Raw genomic sequence first — 19,299 nt, 5'->3', positions numbered from 1 at the left:
GAACCACTACTTCAAGGTCTCAGAGTAAGTGACGTCACCGATTGAAACGCTATTTAGCGCAAACCACCGCTAACTAAGCTAGCCGTTACAGAAACATGAGATTCCAGCTAAACAATTTCATATTAAAGCGAGAAATTAGCTTTGCGTAATGATTTGTTTTTAATTTTGCTTCCCCTCCCCTAAACAAAATCATAGAGAACATTTTACATTTATTGATGACGTATGTGTCTTATCGTGAATTTATTTTATTTTCCGCGACGGAGGACTAGTAGCGGAAAAATTTACAAAGACATCGATTTCTAGCTGTTTAAGCCAAGCATGTTTTTTTGTGTAATTTGTGAGTTGAGAATTAGCTAGCTATCACCTAGAATAGGTCAAGTACCATTTGTGCGCTACTGAATATGCATGACATTTATTTTTCATTAGGAAAACGTCCAGTACGTAGAGCACTCGTCCTAAACAAAGTAATCTCTATAAACAATTAGGTAAGTCTACCAACCTTAGTGCACTCTGTTTGATACAGATTTTAGTTTGGAAACAGAAAACTGTATGTAGATCAAATGTTTAATTGATTAGAAAATGTGCAGAATGTCAGCCAAAATCCATCTTGTTCCAGTTTCACCCACTGTGGCCAATGGGCTTCCTCACATCACCATATTTGGTAGTGAGTGGAAACGGCAACCTGATGCTTCACATTTATACATCCGGTGAAATCGTATCATTTGTTCTATCTGTGAGATTATGGGTGTGTTCGTAAATTCACTCTGAAGTGCCAGAAGGCGTTTGTAAATTCAGAGCATAGTCAGATTGTCCAAATCAAATGTTTTTGGTCACATACACATGGTTAGCAGATGTTATTGCTAGTGTAGTGAAATGCGTATGCTTCTAGATCCGACAGTGCAGCAGTATCTAACAGGTAATATCTAAGACATTCCACATCAACCTAATATCTAACAATTCCACAACAAAACCTAATTCCACACAATCTAGTAAAGGAAATGGGATAAGAATATATAAACTATATGGATGAGCAGTGACAGAGCGGCTAAGATGCCATAGATAGTGTTGGATACAGTATATGCATATGACATAAGTAATGTGAGATATGTAAACATTCTTATAGTGGTTTTATTAAAGTGACTAGTGTTCCATTTATTAAAGTGGCCAATGATATCAAGTCTATTGGTAGGCAGCCACCTCTGTGCTAGTGATGGCTGTTTAACAATCTGATGGCCTTGAGATTGAAAAACAGCTTCTATCTCTGTCCCAGCTTTGATGCACCTGTACTGACCTCACCTTCTGGATGAAAGCGGGGTGAACAGGCAGTGGCTCAGTTGGTGGTTATTGTCCTTGATTATCTTTTTTGCCTTTCTGTAGGTGTCCTGGAGGGCAGGTAGTATGCTCCCGGGGATGCATTGTGCAGACCGCACCACCCTCTGGAGAGCCCTGCGGTTGTGGGCGGTACAGATACAGTACCAGGCAGTGATACGGCATGACAGGATGCTCTTAATTGTGCACCTGTAAAATTTAGTGAGGGTTTTCAGTGACACGCCACATTTTCTTCAGCCTCCTGAGGTTGAAGAGGTGCTGTAGCGCCTTCTCCACTCTGTCTGTGTGCATAGACCATTTCAGTTTGTCTGTGATATGTACACGAGATGGCTGGTTTCCTACCTTCACCACCTGGGGACAGCCTGTCAGGAAGTCCAGGACCCAGTTGCGCAGGGTGGGGTCGAGACCCAGGGACTCAAGCTTTATGATGAGTTGAGGGTACTATGGTGTTGAATGCTGAGCTGTAAGTCAATGAGCAGCACTCTTACATAGGTATTCCAACTACATAGGTAGTCCGTTTGTAAATTCAGAGCATTTCGCTCTGGGAGTTTTCAGTGCGCACACTGGACAAGGAGTAGGGTGGATCTGAGCTTTCTGACCTCACAATGGCAGTCAAGTAACCAAGCTAACTGGGTAAAGTTAGCCTGCTTGCTACTTCTGTAAATAAATGAGAGAACACCCCACGCTGACCATTTTCCTCACCCTAGCAGAGCTGGTTAGGCTGTTTTAATGTTATCTAGACTAGAACGTTGGTAACTAACTGTGCTGCTGAAGTCTAATTAATTACGTTTTTTTGCCGACGTTTACTGACACTGGTCATAGTCAACAAGTGGTTTACGTTCGTAAATTCCTCAGTGCACACTCAGACAAGAGCGCTCTAATATCGAATAGACAGCCAGAGTAAATTTACGTTGACTACAACTTTCGGCCATTTTGGAGGCTGTCTCTAGTTCATATGACGCGTTCAAAACAACAAGGAGCTCGGTCCGTCTGAGCGTTCAAACAATTGGGCACTCGGAAAAAAAACTAAATCCAACTGGGAAAATCGATTTGAACGTCCATCCCAAAGCGGAATTCCTACTCGGGAACTCTGGCCTCTTTCTAGAGCTCCGGCTTGAAAATCACTGACTTCTTGATTTGTCCTCGTATTTTTCCGAGTTCCTAATTGTTTTGAATGCGGCATTAGTATTGCTCAATGCGCTAAGGACGGTATGTGACGTCATTATAGAACTCTTGTGAACGGTGGGGTCGACTATTCGATAGAGTACGGTACTTTCATAGTTACCACGTTATATTAGCGTGCGCTAAAGTTATCGTATAGCATACTGACTTTACATGTGTATCTAAACCAACCTGTTTATACGTTGTTTCCATCAAGGTAAACTCAAAAACATGGCAGAAAGTGACTGGGATACCGTGACCATACTGAGGAAGAAGGGACCAACTGTCGCACAGTCGAAGTCGAAACAGGTAGCTAACGTTAGTGAGGTAGAGGCAGGCTTGGGCTAATGCGTTTGCGAACGTTAGCTGATTACTAGCGTAGTCTGGCTAGCCAGCGTCTGAACACGCTTGTTAGTGAACTGGGACCTAGCTGGCTTGGCTATCTTTTTGCTTAAACGATTTTCGTTTTTTTTTTCAAGTCTTACTAGCTGTCTACCCTGCTAACTTATTTGCATTCGAACTTGTAATAAGTTGGTCAGAAATGGTTCCAAATGTACCTAGCTAGCTAGTAACGTTAGCTAACTATACTATACTGTAGCTAGTTAACCAAATATGGTGGTGGTATTATTATTGACTTTCCCTTTAACGGTGTGTGTCTTGTAATGTGGCTAACGTTTAACAAGTTAAAATGTATGAACTTTCTACACAGTTAGGACACATTGACACAACAATGTGACACGTTACTGTCGTTTAGGCTGTTGCAGCAGCTCAAAGACGTGGAGAAGAACTTGATACCACTAAGAAATGTAAGAACTCCCATCAATTTGCTCCTGTCCTTGTATTATCTTTTGGTTGGGTAGGATGTTGTGCCATGTCTGTGGTTATTATTCAATGTTGAGAAGATGGATAGCTTGCTACACACACCATCTCAATGTCATCAAGGCCTTGAGTTTTTACATTTTTGCTCTTTACTGCCAACTAGATTTATGATTTTCCAATGAAATCATGGCAGTATTGAGCAAATGTTTGAATTGTGTACTGAAGGGGAGTAAAGTTACTCATATTTTATGCCCAAACGTGACATAAGTCTAGAAATCAAGTTATTTAAATCTGCCAATACAGGTGGTTAGAGCCATTTTGTATATTCATATAGTGCTATTTTGTATGATATGTAACTAAAGGGGCCACACATTGTCTTTCAACAACTAGGCGCAGACTGCTGTAAAACTGTGATAAAAGACAATGTCAATCTTGATTCTTGGGATCCACAGGGTGTGCTTTTCCAGCCTAGTTGTAACATTGATTAAACTCAAGTGCTTTATGATTAGTTGAGTCAAGTGTGTCTCCTGGACTGAAACAAAAGCCTGCAGACCATGTGGGTCCCCAGGATCAGGAATGAAGAACAGAGGGTAGTCCTTTTAGTTTCAGTCTTGTATCTTAAAATACATTTAAGATAGTCACAATAATTAATTAGATCTTGTTGTTGAATTTATGTTAGCTTATTACCCAGAGTTTCCCAAACTTGGTCCTCTGGACCCCAATGGGGGCACATTTTGTTTTTTGCCTTAACACGACGCAGATGATTTGAATTATCAAAGCTGGGTGATTAGTTGATTATTTAAATCTGTATAGTGCTAGGGGGGAAAAACAATGTACACCCCTTGGTCTCGAGCACTGAGTTTGTGAAACCTTGCTATTACCTTTCTCTCCCTCTCTCAGGGGCTGCAGGACAAAACAAACAGCACGTGATCACCAAGAATACAGCAAAGCTTGACAGAGAGACTGAAGAGCTTCAACACCAAAGAGTATCTCTGGAGGTGGGCAAGGTCATCCAACAAGGCCGGCAAAATCAGGGCCTGACGCAGAAAGACCTGGCCACTGTAAGTACTCTCCCAAATGTGGATAAAGAGTTTAAAAATAGGAACTCAGTTCATTTTCACTGAGGGTTGTTTATTGAAGTGTATATTTACCTTGGCTTAGCAGGGCTTGGATCAAATAAATGTTCTTTACCAGTCATGTTGGTCTTTTTATTTTATTTTTAGAAAATCAATGAAAAACCACAGATAATTGGAGACTACGAATCTGGAAAGGCTATCCCCAATAACCAAGTCATGGGAAAGATTGAAAGAGCAATTGGTGAGTTTTATTTACAGGTCTTTTTTCTGTCATAGCTTCATATCACCCTTCTTGCACCATAGGCCTGTTTGACACCATTATTGGGTTATTTTTGTACTAACTAGTCTGATTAAAATCATATTTTATTATCAGTTTCACTAATGGAACAATAAAGGCCAGGTGTTTAGAGGTGGTGTCAACAAAAATCTGAGCGATTTTTTTTTTTTTTTTTTTTTTTTCCCTCCATGTTATCCATAGGACTGAAGTTGCGTGGGAAGGACATTGGGAAACCCTTGGAGGCAGTCCCAAAGAAAAAGTGAAGGCAATGCCTTGAAGCAGCTTAGCCTACAGTACTACCACCACAGCTGACAGCCTTGTCAATTCTCTGGCGCGCTAGCACATCTTAACCAGTTTATTTAATTAACTTGGGCTGCTACTTTCTTTTACTGCCCTGATTCCAGTAATGAATGTCAAGCTTGTGGGACCTGATTTCAACAATATTGCATAACTAAATTTAAATTTATTGTGCTTTTGTTTTGCATCTGGCTTTCAGCAAACCACAAGAAGAGAATGGATTTTACTGAATGGTTTTAATGTCTTCAACTATATTCTATACTCCCTGAGGTCGGTCTCCATGCTCGTTCTGTGGTCATTCCCTTTCAACTAGACATGGATAAGTTTGGCATTTTGGCTAAAATGTTTTATTTTAGTGTATGCTTTTCAAACATTTATGCAAGAATGCTGCTTTCATGGGCTGATATCTCCTGAAAAAGTGATTAATTCAATCTCAAGGGTCTAAAAAGTTAAACTAAATAATAAAATATGGTATATGGAACCATTGTCTTAATCAATCATTCTACTTTGATTGATTTTTGGACACAATGTTGCCATATACAGCTTCTGTCTTTGGTACTGCTTGTCTACCAGATGCACATTTGTTTTGCCATATGTTTTTTTTTTTTTTTTTTTTGATGGATGTGTAGCCTGCATTTTCCGTACTATATGCACATGTGCTTCGCACGGTTGCAGAATGGTTTGCAACATGGAGAAGATCATTTTCGCCCTGGTCGACCAACGCAAATGATTATAACAGATTAAAGTTATTCTCCTATTGACCTACTGGTTACATAGGCTGGGTGAGATACTAACAGACTGGTGTGCATTACAACTATTCATTACTGAACAAAAATAAACGTAACATGAAAAAATTTAAGATTTGACTGAGTTACACTTCATGAGGAAATCGGTCAATTGAAGTAAATTCATGTCTAATCTATACATTTCACATGACTGGAACTACAACATCTACAGCATCAGTTGTTCACATACCTTTATTAAAATAAGTAGTGATGTGGAACAGAACTAGTCAGTATCTGGTGTGACCATTTGCCTCATGCAGCACGATATATCTTTGCATACTGTAGATTGTGGCCTGTGGAACATTATCCCACTCTTCAATGGCTGTGTGGAGTTGTAGGAATTGGAACACACTGTCGTACACATCAATCCAGAGCATCCCAAACAAGCTCAATGTGTGACATTTCTGGAGAGTATGCAGACCATGGAAGAACTGGGACGTTTTCAGCTTCCAGAAATTGTGTACAGATCCTTGCGCCATGGGGCCATGCATTATAATGTTGAAACATGAGGTGATGGCACGACAATGGGCCTCAGGATCTCATCACGGTGGATCTGTGCATTCAAATGCCATTGATAAAATGCAACTGCGTTTGCTGTCCGTAGTTTATGCCTGCTCATACCATAACCCCACAGCCTCCATGAGGCAGTCTATTCACATTGACTACAACAAACTGCTCTCATACAACATGGTCTGCGGGTGTGAGGCCGGTTGGACATACTGCCAAACTCTAAAAAAATGTTGGAGGTGGCTTATGGTAGAGATTAACATTACATTCTCTGGCAACAGGTCTGGTGGACATTCCTGCAGTCAGCATGCTAATTGCACACTCCAAAACTTCAGCCATCTAACAGGGATGTAAACAGATTTGTGCACAACATTTGAGAGCGATAGTATTGTGCGTATTGGAATGTTTCCAATATTTTATTTCAGCTCATGAAACATGTGACCAACACTTCAAATGTGTTTATATTTTTGTTCAGTATAGTTTTTTTTTGTTTGTCTCAATCTCTAGCAACATCAATACATTTAACTGGTTTTCATATAGAGTACGGATTTCAATTCACATGATGGCATGCTAAATTACACAAGTCCTTCAGCCGGTGTCTTCTTGTCTCTAACTACAATAGTCATAATTTTGGCCTCTATGGTGACTCTTCCCCATGGGGAACTTTTATGAACTTCTGTTTGTACCACGGCACGGTAATACAACGTACGAGTTGAAAATATTGAACTCACGGTACGCACCGCAGCCTAGTGCTGGATCCCAAATTTAGCGTTGCGGACTGCTCCATTGACAATGAATGACTTCCGCCGGAACGCAGAGTTTGACACTTCTGGTGAAATTTAAGCGTTGACTTAACTCTGGCAGCAGCGACAAATACATCTCGGCTCAGCCATGTCTGATGAATTTGTGCTGTAAAACCTGCGCCAATATTGCAAATCACTACGGAATCGCACTGAACAAACCCAGTTGATAGACGTATATGTATTTTTTTAAGGAAGCTGGATCGCTAACAATGACTGTTACGTTAGCAACAAGCTAGCTAACGTTATCTATATCCACAAGTACGTGTAGTCGTCAACGTTTTACACGGTTGGGTGTCACAACAGTATGGTTGGTGACGGTGTCATTTACTAGCTACTGCCAACCAGAAAATCTAGCTAGCTAGCTGCTTAATCTGTCGCGCAACCCGAACCGTTTTCTTCGAGAACTACGACAACGCTACCCCAGCACTGCCCATCCAGGCAGTCAGTGTTAACAAAACAAGAGATTGGAGCGATGACGGCAACATCATGTCTGAGAGATATCCTTTAGTCGAGAAAGCCCTCTCGGAGGGCTATGCTCGGTTTAGGTTCAAGGACACGTCGCTGCTAATTTGGCAACAGCAGCAAATGGAGCTGGAACAGGGACCACCGAGTAACTACCTCAGTCGGAGTCAAAGTACGTGGTACAGTCAGTATGGAAACCAGGCAGTCGTGGTACGGGACAAACGAACTGTCACAGTGGATCCAATTGCTGACGCTGGAAGTTCCAGAATATGTTTGATTATGTGACAGTTATAGTGACACATACATTTATTCATATGCCCTACACTTCCATATTTGTAAACTGTTTGTGCAAAAATATATTGTGCAGACTGAAGTTGATTATTTGTGTCCGGAAAGACGTCTGCCAGAAACATGTCATGACCATTCACTGGCCGATTATGTGGTGGTCAGGGTAAGCCTGTGCATGTACATTGGGGTTTGGCAGTGTTAGCTAAGGCTTACATTGGGGCAGCAGGTGTCCTAGTGGTTAGGGCGTTGGCCATGTAACCGAAAGGTTACAAGATCGAATCCCCGAGCTGACAAGGTAAAACATGTCTTTCTACCCCTGAACAAGACAGTTAACTCACTGTTCCTAGGCCGTCATTGAAAATAAGAATTTGACTTGCCTAGTTAAATGTAAAAAAAATATATATATAGCATTTCAATGCAGTATTGTCAATATATGCGCTTGTCTCTCACAGACAATTGTTGCAACAGCAAGTACTGTTCCTAGGCCGTCATTGAAAATAAGAATTTGACTTGCCTAGTTAAATGTAAAAAAAATATATATATAGCATTTCAATGCAGTATTGTCAATATATGCGCTTGACTCTCACAGACAATTGTTGCAACAGCAAGTGGAGGTTGATTATGTGCATTGTCCTGTGAAATAGAAGTCTGCACTTTCAATTCAATTTCTGTCTGTTACATACCACAAACCTTTAACATAGCTAATGCCCCTGCCAGCTTTAACAGCTGTGGTGTGGATAGTATACAAAGACTCCAGGAGCTCACAATTGTATGTTTGTAGTTTATTAATTAAAACAAACTCAGAAAATAAGGGATCCCATGTAAATAATTACATCAAATATTCACTTTGTTTGCCTTGCATCCCCATATAATTTCACCCTTAAATCATCATGAATCTTACATTTCTCAAAGACATATCTACAGAAGTTTCTATACTGTGTTACAAAATATTTAAGAAAGTTGCAGCAGGAGGGTATGCAAATACATACAATTGTTTACCTATGTTACCTATGACCAAGAACTTAAAAGGAACAAATCAGTGAATATGGTGAAAACCCTTTAGAAAGTATTCAAACCCCTACTTTTGCCACATTCTCTTGTTATAAAGGGGTATTCAAATTAATATAATTTTCTGTCAACGATCTACACATGTCAAAGTGGATTCTTTTGTAAAAAAAACAGTAAAGAAATCAAACTCTTGAATAGGTAAATATTCAACCCTTGAGTAAATACATGTTATACTGAACAAAAATAAAACGCAACATATGTCTAAACCTGTTTTCGCTTCATCATGGGGTATTGCGTGTAGATTAGAGGAAAAAAATATATTTAATCCATTTTAGAATATGGCTAACGTAACAAAATGTGGAAAAAGTCAAGGGGTTTGAATACTTCCCGAAGGCACGGTAACATGGTCAGTTACAATACCATAATGCTCTGGCTCCAACGGGACTCTGGAAACATGGCTCTCGGTCAAGATACCCCCCATGGCTATCCAACTTGATGGAGTCTCCATTCACTGCGCAGACAGGTCAGTAGAGTCAAGGAAATCGAGGGGGGAGGGGTTTGCCTCTACATCAACTGGTGTGCTAACTCCAGTGAGATGGTTGCGCCGACCCACTATTCCCTCGTCTTGGAATACCTGATGGTCAAATGCCAACCCTTCTACCTCCCGAGGGAGTTTTCAGCTGTTATTGTGACTGTTGTATACATTCCACCCCAGGACAAGAAAAATAACAAGCTGGCACTTAACGAACTGTACAAGGCTATAAACAAGCAAGAAAACCTACATCGAGGCTGCTTTTCTGGTTGCCGGCGATTTTAATTCCCAGTCACTAAGACGTGTGATGCCCAACTTCCATCAACACGTCTCCAACGCCACAAGGGGCGATAAAGTCCGAGATCACTGTTATTCTACCAGCAAGCAAGCATACAAGCCCCTCCTTCGTCTGCCATTTGGTAAATGACTCTGTAGTCCTGCTTCCTGTTTACAAGCAGAAACTCAAACAGGAAGTACCTGTGACTCGCTCTATTGAGAAATGGTCAACAGAATCAGAGATGCTACAGGACTCCTTTACCACCACTGATTGGAATATGTTTCGAGACTCCGTCGATAACATTGAAGAGTTAACACACCTCCATCATTGGCTTTTTTGAAAATGCATCGGCAACGTCCCCACTGTGAGGGTTCGCTGCTTCCCCAATCAAAAGCCCTGGATTAATACAGAGATTGACACTAAACTAGAGGACAGGGCTACTGCACACTGAGCTAACGTAGACAAACCTGTCTATGGCTGAGGACAGGAATAAGTACAAGAAGTCCCGCTATGACCTGGGTCATGGCAGAGTCATCAAACAAGCAAATGGACAATATAGGAATAAGGTGGAATCATATTACATAGGCCAGAAACCGTCTCAGAGATTAGGGTGAGGGACAAATACCAAACAACTCGATGGCGGAGAGAGGGGACAAGAGAAGTTAATAGGAGGGGAGGCCACAGATGAATCCCTGTTTCAACTGTACCGAGCAGACAGTGTGTATTGCGGCGTGTGGGCGAGCGGTTTGCTGATGTCACCGTTCGTCCATGGCCTACACTCAGAAATGTCACCCATTGAGCATGTTTGGGATGCTCTGGATCGACGTGTTCGACAGCGTGTTCCAGTTCCTGCCAATATCCATTAACTTCACACAGCCATTGAAGAGTGGGACAACATTCCACAGGCCACAATCAGCAGCCTGATCAACTCTATGCGAAGGACATGTTGTGCTGCGTGAGGCAAATGGTCACACCAGATACTGACTGTTTTTCTGATCCACGCTCTTACCTTTTAAAAATAAAAAGTATCTGTGACCAACAGATGCATATCTGTATTCCCAGTCATGTGAACTCCAGAGTATATTTGGTCTTGTGTTTTAGGTTATCCTGCTGAAATGTGAATGTCTCCCAGTGTCTGTTGGAAAGCAGACTGAAACCAGGTTTTCCTCTATGACTTTGCCTGCGCTTAGCTCTATTCAGTGTCTTTTTAGCCTAAAAAAACTCCCTAGTCCTTGCCGATGACAAGCATACCCAAAACATAATGCAGCCACCACCATGCTTGATAGTGATACTCAGTGATGTGTTGTTGAATTTGCACCAAATTATGTGCAGTATTACTTTAGTGTTTTATTGAAAACAGGATGCATGTTTTGGAGTATTTTTATTCTGTACAGGCTTCCTTTTCACTGTCATTCAGGTTAGTAATTATGGAGAAACTACAATGTTGATCCATCCTCAGTTTTCTCCTATCACAACCATTAAACGGTGTAACTGTTTTAAAGTCACCATTGGCCTCATGGTGAAATCCCTGAGCGGGTTCCTTCCTCTCTGGCACCTGACTTAGGAAGTACGCCCGTAACTTTGTCGTGACTGGGTGTATTGATACACCATGCTCAAAAGGGATATTCAGTGTCTGCTTCTTCCAATAGGTGCCATTCTTTGCGAGGCATTGGAAAACCTCCCTAGTCTTTGTGTTTGAATCTGTGTTTGAAATTTACTGAGGGACCTTACAATTGTGTGGGCTACAGAGATGAGGTAGTCATTCAAAAATCTTAAGCACATTTTTACTTCTGAACTGATTTAGGCTTCCCATAACAAAATGGATTGAATACTTATTGACTCAAGACATTTGTTTTCATTTAATTAATTTGTAAAAACATAATTCAACATTGACATTATGGGGTAGTGTGTAGGCCAGTGACAATCTCAATTGAATCCATTTTAATTTCAGGCTGTAACGCAAAATGTGGAAAAAGTCAAGGGGTGTGAATACTTTCTGAAGGCACTGTATATACTTGTCTCAACTCGTATGACATCACTCAGGCACACCAAGCTGTTTAAATGTTTTAATGTAAGAGGTTGTCTGTTAAGAATTTAGCTGTTAAAAGTAAAAAATATCACCACTACTAGCAACTAATTTAATGATCTCAGATGCATGAATTGCCATTGTAAATTCTCTAATCGATCGCAAATACATTTACCACCTCACATCCATAATAGTAAAAACCCAGTCACAGCAGGTGTATTTGTAAAAGGGTAAACAAGCAGTTTGAATACATTATTCTGAATTTGGACTACGTTGTTTATTAGGACACGAAACAAAAAAATAAAACGCAACATGTGAAGTTTTGGTCCCATGTTTCATGAGCTGAAATAAAAGATCCCCAAAATTTTACATATGCAAAAAAAGCTTACTTCTCTCAAATTTGTTTACATCCTTGTTAGTGGGCATTTTTCATTTGCCAAGATAATCCATCCCCCTGACAGATGTGGCATATTAAGAAGCTGATGAAACAGCACGATCAGTACACAGGTGCACCTTGTGCTGGGGGCAATAAAACATCAGGTCTAAAATGTGCAGTTTTGTCACAACACCACAGATGTCTCAAGTTGAGGGAGCGTGCAATTGGCCTGCTGACTGCAGGAATGTCCACCAGAGCTGTTACCAGAGAATGTAATGTTCAGTTCTCTACCAATGTCGTTTTAGAGAATTTGGCAGTACGTCCAACCGGCCTCACAACCTCTGACCACGAGGAACCACGTCCAGCCCAGGACCTCCACATCAGGCTTCTTCAGCTGTGTGATCCTCCAGCCTGCTTGATGAAAATGTGGGTTTGCACAACCAAAGCATTTCGCCAGAACGTATAAGGGAAGCTCATCTGCGTGCTCGACGTCCTCACCAGGGTCTTGACCTGACTGCAGTTTGGCGTCGTATCCGACTTCAGTGGGCAAATGCTCCTCTTAGATGGCCACTGGCATGCTGCCGTTCATCCGCCTCCATCACCTCATGTTTCATCATGATAATGCACGGCCCCATTTTGCAAGGATCTGCACACAATTCCTTCAAAGCTGAACATGTCCCAGTTCTTCCATGGCCTGCAAAATCACCAGATATGTCACACATTGAGCAGGCCACAATTAGCAGCCTAATCAACTCTATGCGAAGGAGATGTTTCGCACTGCAAATAGCGAACTGACTGGTTTTCTGATCCACGCCCCTACCTTTAAAAAGGTATCTGTGACCAACAGATGCATATTGGTATTCTCATTCATGTGAATCCATAGATTAGGCTTATATGAACTTTAACTCAGTAAAATAGTTGAAATTGTTGCATGTTGTCTTTGTTTACAGAGGTCTTTGCAATGCTCAACTGTTAACAAAATAATTCTGTCGAGTAAACCAATTGAGTTTATACATTTTGTGTTTAGTCGATCACCCAGATGAGATGGAGAGCCCATTGCTCTCCACTCAAAAGAAACAGGCTATACTGTAAGTGTTAATTCACCTACATGTGGAATATAACCATCATGTTCAATGAAAGACTAGCCCATACACAGACAATGGAAATAGTTATTTCATTCAATAATGAAAGTTGTCAGATATGGCACATGCCAAATATACAAACAGGCCAGGAAACAAATCACAAGAGTATGTGATGCGTGTTAAAACATCTTAGGAGGGGAGCATTTAACATTAAACACTGCCTGCATAGATACATGTAAAGGACAATAGAAGTGTCAAGAACTAGCGAATAAAATTGAGAAAAACAGTCTCAACTGCTTGATAAAAGAAAATCACCTGACAAATCATCAGGTGAACTCTTTATAAAGAAGTAGATGTTAAAAGGTATGAGTACATCTAGTAATACATTACTTTGGGAAGTAAGTTCATTTGTATATGCTCCACATTCTTGATGCAAAATATCAAAGCAAAAACACGACTAAGAAAACAAGACACAAAAATGATAATTAGACAATCAGCAAAAGGTGTTCGAATAGCAACTTTACTTTGCCACAAATGTGTATATAAAATATCCTCAGGAAATACAGATAGGGCCATGATTAAGTCAATGTTCTATTCAACTGCAGTCTAGTGTTAACCCACAACTATATTTTAACAGACCCTTGAGACATAACAGATTTAAATACTGATTGGAGCATGGAAGATTGATAACAAAAATAAATTCTTTGCGATAGATGACTAGTAACCATTTGTTTTGCATTGTCAATGGAAATGAGATTTATGCTCATAAAAATAACAATCTTAATTTCTTCAATATAGCTGTATACATAAAGTAAAACAAAATGGAATGGAATGTTGTGAGGTGGCAAAGGTCAAACTACAGGCAACAGCCATCCCAGGAAGAGAAAAGACATTTGTCCCTTGAGACAATGTTGTCCAAACCAAAATCAATCTTAGTGTTTTTAAAGATTTCCTACTGGTATAACAGTCTTTCAAAGTTGATTCAGCTACGAGCACCCATGTAAAGCAGAATTTTTTTTTTTCTCTTCAATTAAAATCACTAACATGTGGTTCTGGTGATACCAGGCATTTCCCTTTGAGGGCCAGCAAAAACAAACCCTGACTATGTTCAGTCAGCTATATCTTCTTTCACATTTTCCTACTTTGTCTCTAAAGGCATTTCTAAATACAAAACATGATCAATCTCTTCAGTCATCGAAAGTCTTCATCTTATAAAAGTAATCCAGGGGAAGAAAAGACGACAATACCCTACTAGCTAAAAAGGAGGGTAAATTACCTAAGGTGAGAGAGGGACTCAGGGTATGGGGGTCTTTCTCTAATCAATCGGAGTCGCTGCTTTCTGAGCTGGAGCCACTGGAGCTGCTGCTGCCAGAGTCAGAGGAGCTGCTGCTGCCGCTCAGCCGAGAGGCGCCCCCTGCTGGCGCCGAGCCTGCCTTCTCTGTAGAGAAGGAAGGAGAGGGTTAATACTAAGGCACACAGTCAAAAACAGACAACCATCCTTTTCACAGAGAGCATCAATGGACAGTATATTATAAACAGCCCAAAGCGGCATAATTAGTAATATGCCATATTTAGTCAATACTACTTAAATTGAAGATGCAGTTATGGTGACATTGTTCAATGACTAACACTTTTGAGGTGCATGGTTAGAGGAGAAAAAGAGGTAGCCATCCAAGCAGTCAGAGTTTCTTACAGAAATGTCTGAATCGGTTCTATTTCCCTCCATGGCTAAAGCTTAACGCAGAAACACTGAAAACATATCCCATTTAGGGCTGTCCCCAACAACAACAAAAATCTTGGTGACCAAGAGTCCTCTGTTCTTTCGACCAATCGAATGGTCAACATTTTAAAATGTGTATTTTTCCGTATATTGACACAGACTGTCTTTCCACACTCAGCATCCGACGGATTGTCTCCACCTTCCACCACCATGCACCAAATACTCTGACTGTTCACCGCCATAAACATATGTGACAACAGTTCACTCATAATAACGTATTATTTGTTGAACAACAATTACAGTCCATCCATTCCCGCTGACCCCATGTAAAGTGACGTGCTCTACAATACGTCTTCTTATTTGTCTCTCCACCCTCCGCCTCTCTAATGGACCGTCACCACCGTACGCCAAATACTCAAAATGTGAATCTGAAGGCCGGCACCCTGAGCTGGTGTGGCTGTACAGTAAAAGGAGTCAACCTCAAATATGAAAACTGTTCAAGGGTGTGTAGACTCACTAGACACTGTATACCCATTATATAAATATATAGAAACATCTATTCTATCATTTCTGAATGGTGCTCTGAAGTATCCAATCTAACCAGGAAATACTTTGATATTCGGGGGAACGCAACTAGAGTGACTCTGATGAACTCTCCAGCAGACGGACTGGATTCCAACAGAGAAGACAACAATGACATAAATATATACTTGCATTTCAATGTACATAATTTTAGATTGTGTGTAATGAATCCATTCGTCTTTCCCGCTCTCAGTCCCACCCCATTCCCTTTGTCCACCAAGCTGTCGTATCAGCTTAGCCCACTAGGGACTCTTTCCTATCATTGTTAGTAACCAATATCTACTGTTTATGTATTTCTGTGATTATTTAGTTAGTAAATAAATAAATAAAATTGAGCCAATTGGTGTAATTTGAAAATGTTCCATGGTGCCCCGACTTCCTAGTTAATTCAATTTACATGATTAGTTTAATCACATAATAATAATGACAGAATTGATTTGATAAAATAAAGTTCTCACATTTAATGACAAGCCAGAGACACGACAAAACTAAAATCTTGATATAATGGCTTGCCAGTCCTTGCATCCATAGCTCCTATATGTTTATGACCAGTGCTATCCGGGATCCTTGGGACGTACCTACCCATAACCCTAACCTTACATATAACCAAATCCCATACCAAACCTTAACTATTTTCAAAATGTCAACTGACCAATAAACAATGTGGGAATGTTCTGGCACATAAAATCAGACGCAGATATTTGTATTGTAACCAAACTTGGTACACATGTTCCAAACTCTGTCAAGACTCAACATATGCATGCACATTCATATTGACCACACAGTGGTGCTACAAAAGGCTTATATTTAAATCTCTTGATCTGTTTTGAAATTGAAAACCTTTGTGGTTATTACGTTGATTTGCTTCCCATTTGAGGTCTGGAATCCTAGGATTTTTGTGTGGTGTCAAATCTGACAAATTGTTGTAACTACTTTTGCTATTTTTTTCTGGTTTTTCAAAAAGGTGCTGTCAGGAGAAACACTCACATCCAAAGCTACAGATATAGAGCTGGAGAAGTTCGCCATAAGGTGGCTGCAGCTTGCACACCAGACAGAGGCAGAAAGGAGAGGACCAAATACAGCAAGGAAAGGGCGGATAGACCCAGAGACATATTCACACACACACAGTTGAAGTCGGAAGTTTACATACACTTAGGTTGGAGTCATTAAAACTCATTTTTTCAACCACTCCACTAATGTATTGTTAACAAACTATAGTATTGGCAAGTCGGTTAGGACATCTACTTTGTGCATGACACAAGTAATGTTTACAGATATTATTTCCCAGTATCAGAATTCCAGTGGCTCAGAAGTTTACATACACTAAGTTGACTGTGCCTTTAAACAGCTTGGAAAATTCCTGAAAATGATGTCATTGCTTTAGAAGCTTCGGATAGGCTAATTTACATAATTTGAGTCAATTGGAGGTGAACCTGTGGATATATTTCAAGGCCTACCTTCAAATTCAGTGCCTCTTTGCTTGACATCATGGGAAAATGAAAAGAAATCCACCAAGACCTCACAGAAAAAAAAATTGTAGACTTCCACAAGTCTGGTTCATCCTTGGGAGCATTTTCCAAACGCCTGAAGGTACCACGTTCATCTGTACAAACAATAGTACTCAATTATAAACAAAGGGCTGTCATACCGCTCAGGAAGGAGACGCGTTCTGTCTCCTAGAGATGAACGTACTTTGGTGTGAAAAGTACAAATCAATCCCAGAAAAACAGCAAAGGCCCTTGTGAAGATGCTGGAGGAAACAGGTACAAAAGTATTCATATCCATAGTAAAATGAGTCCAATATCGAGTCCTAAAACGCCGCTCAGCAAGGAAGAAGCCACTGCGCCAAAAAAAAGCCAGACTACGGTCTTCAACTGTACATGGGGAAAAATATTGTCATTTTTGGAGAAATGTCCTCTGGTCTGATGAAACAAAAAATAGAACTGTTTGACCATAATGAACATCGTTATGTTCATTATGGTCAAACGCTTGCAAGCCGAAGAACACCATTCCAACCGTGAAGCACGGGGGTGGCAGCATCATGTTGTGGGGGTGCTTTGCTGCAGGAGGTACTGGTTCACTTCACAAAATAGATGGCATCATGAGGATGGAAAATTATGTGGATATATTGAAGCAACATCTCAAGACATCAATCAGAAAGTTAAAACTTGGTCACAAATGGGTCTTCCAAATGGACAATGACCCCAAGCATACTTCCAAAGTTGTGGCAAAATGGACAACAAAGTCAAGATATTGGTGTGGCCATCACAAAGCCTTGACCTCAATCCCATAGAAAACTTGTGGGCAGAACTGAAAAAGCATGTGCGAGCAAGGAGGCCTATAAACCGGACACAGTTACACCAGCTCTGTCAGGAGAAATGGGCCAAAATTCACCCAACTTAATTGTGAGAAGCTTGTGGAAGGCTACCTGAAATGTTTGACCCAAGTTAAACAATTTAAAGGCAATGCTACCAAACACTATTTGATATGTAAACCTCTGACCCACTGGGAATGTGATGAAATAAATAAATGCTGAAATAAATAACTTGTCTATTATTGACATTTCACATTCTTAACATAAGTGGTGATCCTAACTGACCTAAAACAGGGAATACTTACTGGGATTAAATGTCAGGAATTGTGAAAAACTGAGTGTAAATGTATTTGGCTAAGGTGTATGTAAACTTCCAACTTCAACTGTACATGTAAGGGATAAACACTGATGCTTTGTACATTATCTGGAAATAATGGATGACTTGGTCCTGCCCGTGTTTATTAGTTCCTGAAATTGTACAGAGCAGAGGCGTTTATCCCGCTTATACCACGGTTGCCAAAGAAAACAAGCACACATTTACTGGTAAAAATGACATGTAAATTCATACTATTTCATCCTTCCACTTAACCTGGTTGTTAGTTCTATAGGTTAGGTTGCTAGAGAAGCTGACTTGTTCATTAGATTTGTTTGATTGCTATGCAGGCTGGCAATGTTCTTATCCCTTGCTTGCTAGCTAGTCATGTCAAATCTGCAAATACAATTACATCAAAGTAGCTGCATTTGCATTCGTTTAAGCTGTTTTCTAGTGCATTTATTTGGGTACATCCATGCTACTGTACATGCGTGTAGTGCCTGTTGAGGGATGACACGCACACAAAGTCAATTTCATATATTTAACTAAAAGTTTTAAAATGAGAAAATGTCATGTATTTTTTTATGTTTATGTTGTTCATATTTCAGTTGATAACTGCAATATAACTACCTACATTTAATATAATATTACTAACTACATTTAACAATGTTTTAGTGGGGGAAGGGTGGGGTAGATTTGAGTGGATTTGGGACATTGTTGGGCCGACTCTGGCACAAAAATAGCACCTTTGGCTGAGTTAAGGGCTCCCAAGTGGCGCAGCAGTCCAAGGCACTGCATCTCAGTGCTAAAGGCGTCACTACAGACCCTTGTTCGATTCCAGGCTGTATCACAACCGGCCGTGATTTGGAATCCCATAGGGCGGCACACAATTGGTCGTCCGTCGTCTAGCTTAGGGTGTGGCCTGGGTAGACCGTCATTGTAAATAAGAATTTGTTTTTAACTGACTTGCCTAGTTAATTAGCAAATAAAAACAAAGTTCAGGCTACCAGATCTGGGCCGAATGACTCGGGCCTAGTCTGTACTGTCATTCATTTCGGACTCGGGCCGGATACGACTGCATTTGGCAATTTTCAGTTTGAAAGCACAAAAGCATTCACTGTGAAAGTTGTTAGGCTACATTTAATGCCATTCATATATAGCTTATATGCAATTTATTGAATCGCTTCATGTTTTCTTGCTCAAACTGTGAGCAACACCTGTCAAACTCAGACATGTCTCAAAACACAGGGATTTCGATTTGCACC

At 40.5% G+C, this 19,299-nt stretch overlaps 3 protein-coding genes across 8 annotated transcripts in view; 2 read left to right on the top strand and 1 right to left on the bottom strand.

The window, feature by feature from the left end:
- Positions 1 to 2,301: 2,301 nt before the first annotated feature.
- Positions 2,302 to 5,818, top strand: LOC135545840 (endothelial differentiation-related factor 1 homolog). Its single transcript, XM_064973772.1, has 6 exons — positions 2,302 to 2,593; positions 2,708 to 2,799; positions 3,245 to 3,296; positions 4,210 to 4,370; positions 4,533 to 4,626; positions 4,864 to 5,818. Exons 2-6 carry the CDS (start codon positions 2,722 to 2,724, stop codon positions 4,923 to 4,925), a joined length of 447 nt encoding a protein of 148 aa, XP_064829844.1. The 5' UTR covers positions 2,302 to 2,593; positions 2,708 to 2,721; the 3' UTR covers positions 4,926 to 5,818.
- A 1,232-nt stretch (positions 5,819 to 7,050) lies between these two features.
- On the top strand, positions 7,051 to 11,126 carry LOC135545832 (putative uncharacterized protein BRD3OS). Its single transcript, XM_064973760.1, has one exon. The coding sequence runs from the start codon at positions 7,541 to 7,543 to the stop codon at positions 7,799 to 7,801; it is 261 nt and encodes an 86-aa protein (XP_064829832.1). The 5' UTR covers positions 7,051 to 7,540; the 3' UTR covers positions 7,802 to 11,126.
- Positions 11,127 to 11,673: 547 nt separating this feature from the next.
- Positions 11,674 to 19,299, bottom strand: part of LOC135545805 (bromodomain-containing protein 3-like) — a 29,106-nt gene continuing 21,480 nt past the window's right edge. For 5 of the 6 annotated variants that reach the window (XM_064973722.1, XM_064973705.1, XM_064973739.1 and 2 more), the window contains one exon: positions 11,674 to 14,543. In XM_064973722.1, the coding sequence (XP_064829794.1) occupies positions 14,425 to 14,543 (119 nt within the window). In that variant the 3' untranslated portion in view covers positions 11,674 to 14,424. The remainder of the gene's footprint in view (positions 14,544 to 19,299) is intronic. The other variant, XM_064973713.1, reaches the window with a different exon arrangement.

This window comes from Oncorhynchus masou, chromosome 1 (assembly GCF_036934945.1).
Source record: "Oncorhynchus masou masou isolate Uvic2021 chromosome 1, UVic_Omas_1.1, whole genome shotgun sequence".
Lineage (NCBI taxonomy): Eukaryota > Metazoa > Chordata > Actinopteri > Salmoniformes > Salmonidae > Oncorhynchus > Oncorhynchus masou.
The sequence above is the reverse complement of the archived record's forward strand: the minus strand, read 5'-3'. Positions and strand labels throughout refer to the sequence as shown.

What these genes read in the sequence shown, in the direction of transcription:
- LOC135545840 (XM_064973772.1), top strand. Translation starts at nt 2,722, where the DNA reads ATGGCAGAAAGTGACTGGGATACCGTGACCATACTGAGGAAGAAGGGA. An exon ending in CACAGTCGAAGTCGAAACAG is followed by an intron (nt 2,800 to 3,244) that starts GTAGCTAACGTT and finishes ACTGTCGTTTAG; the next exon opens with GCTGTTGCAGCAGCTCAAAG. An exon ending in AAAGATTGAAAGAGCAATTG is followed by an intron (nt 4,627 to 4,863) that starts GTGAGTTTTATT and finishes TGTTATCCATAG; the next exon opens with GACTGAAGTTGCGTGGGAAG.
- LOC135545832 (XM_064973760.1), top strand. Translation starts at nt 7,541, where the DNA reads ATGTCTGAGAGATATCCTTTAGTCGAGAAAGCCCTCTCGGAGGGCTAT.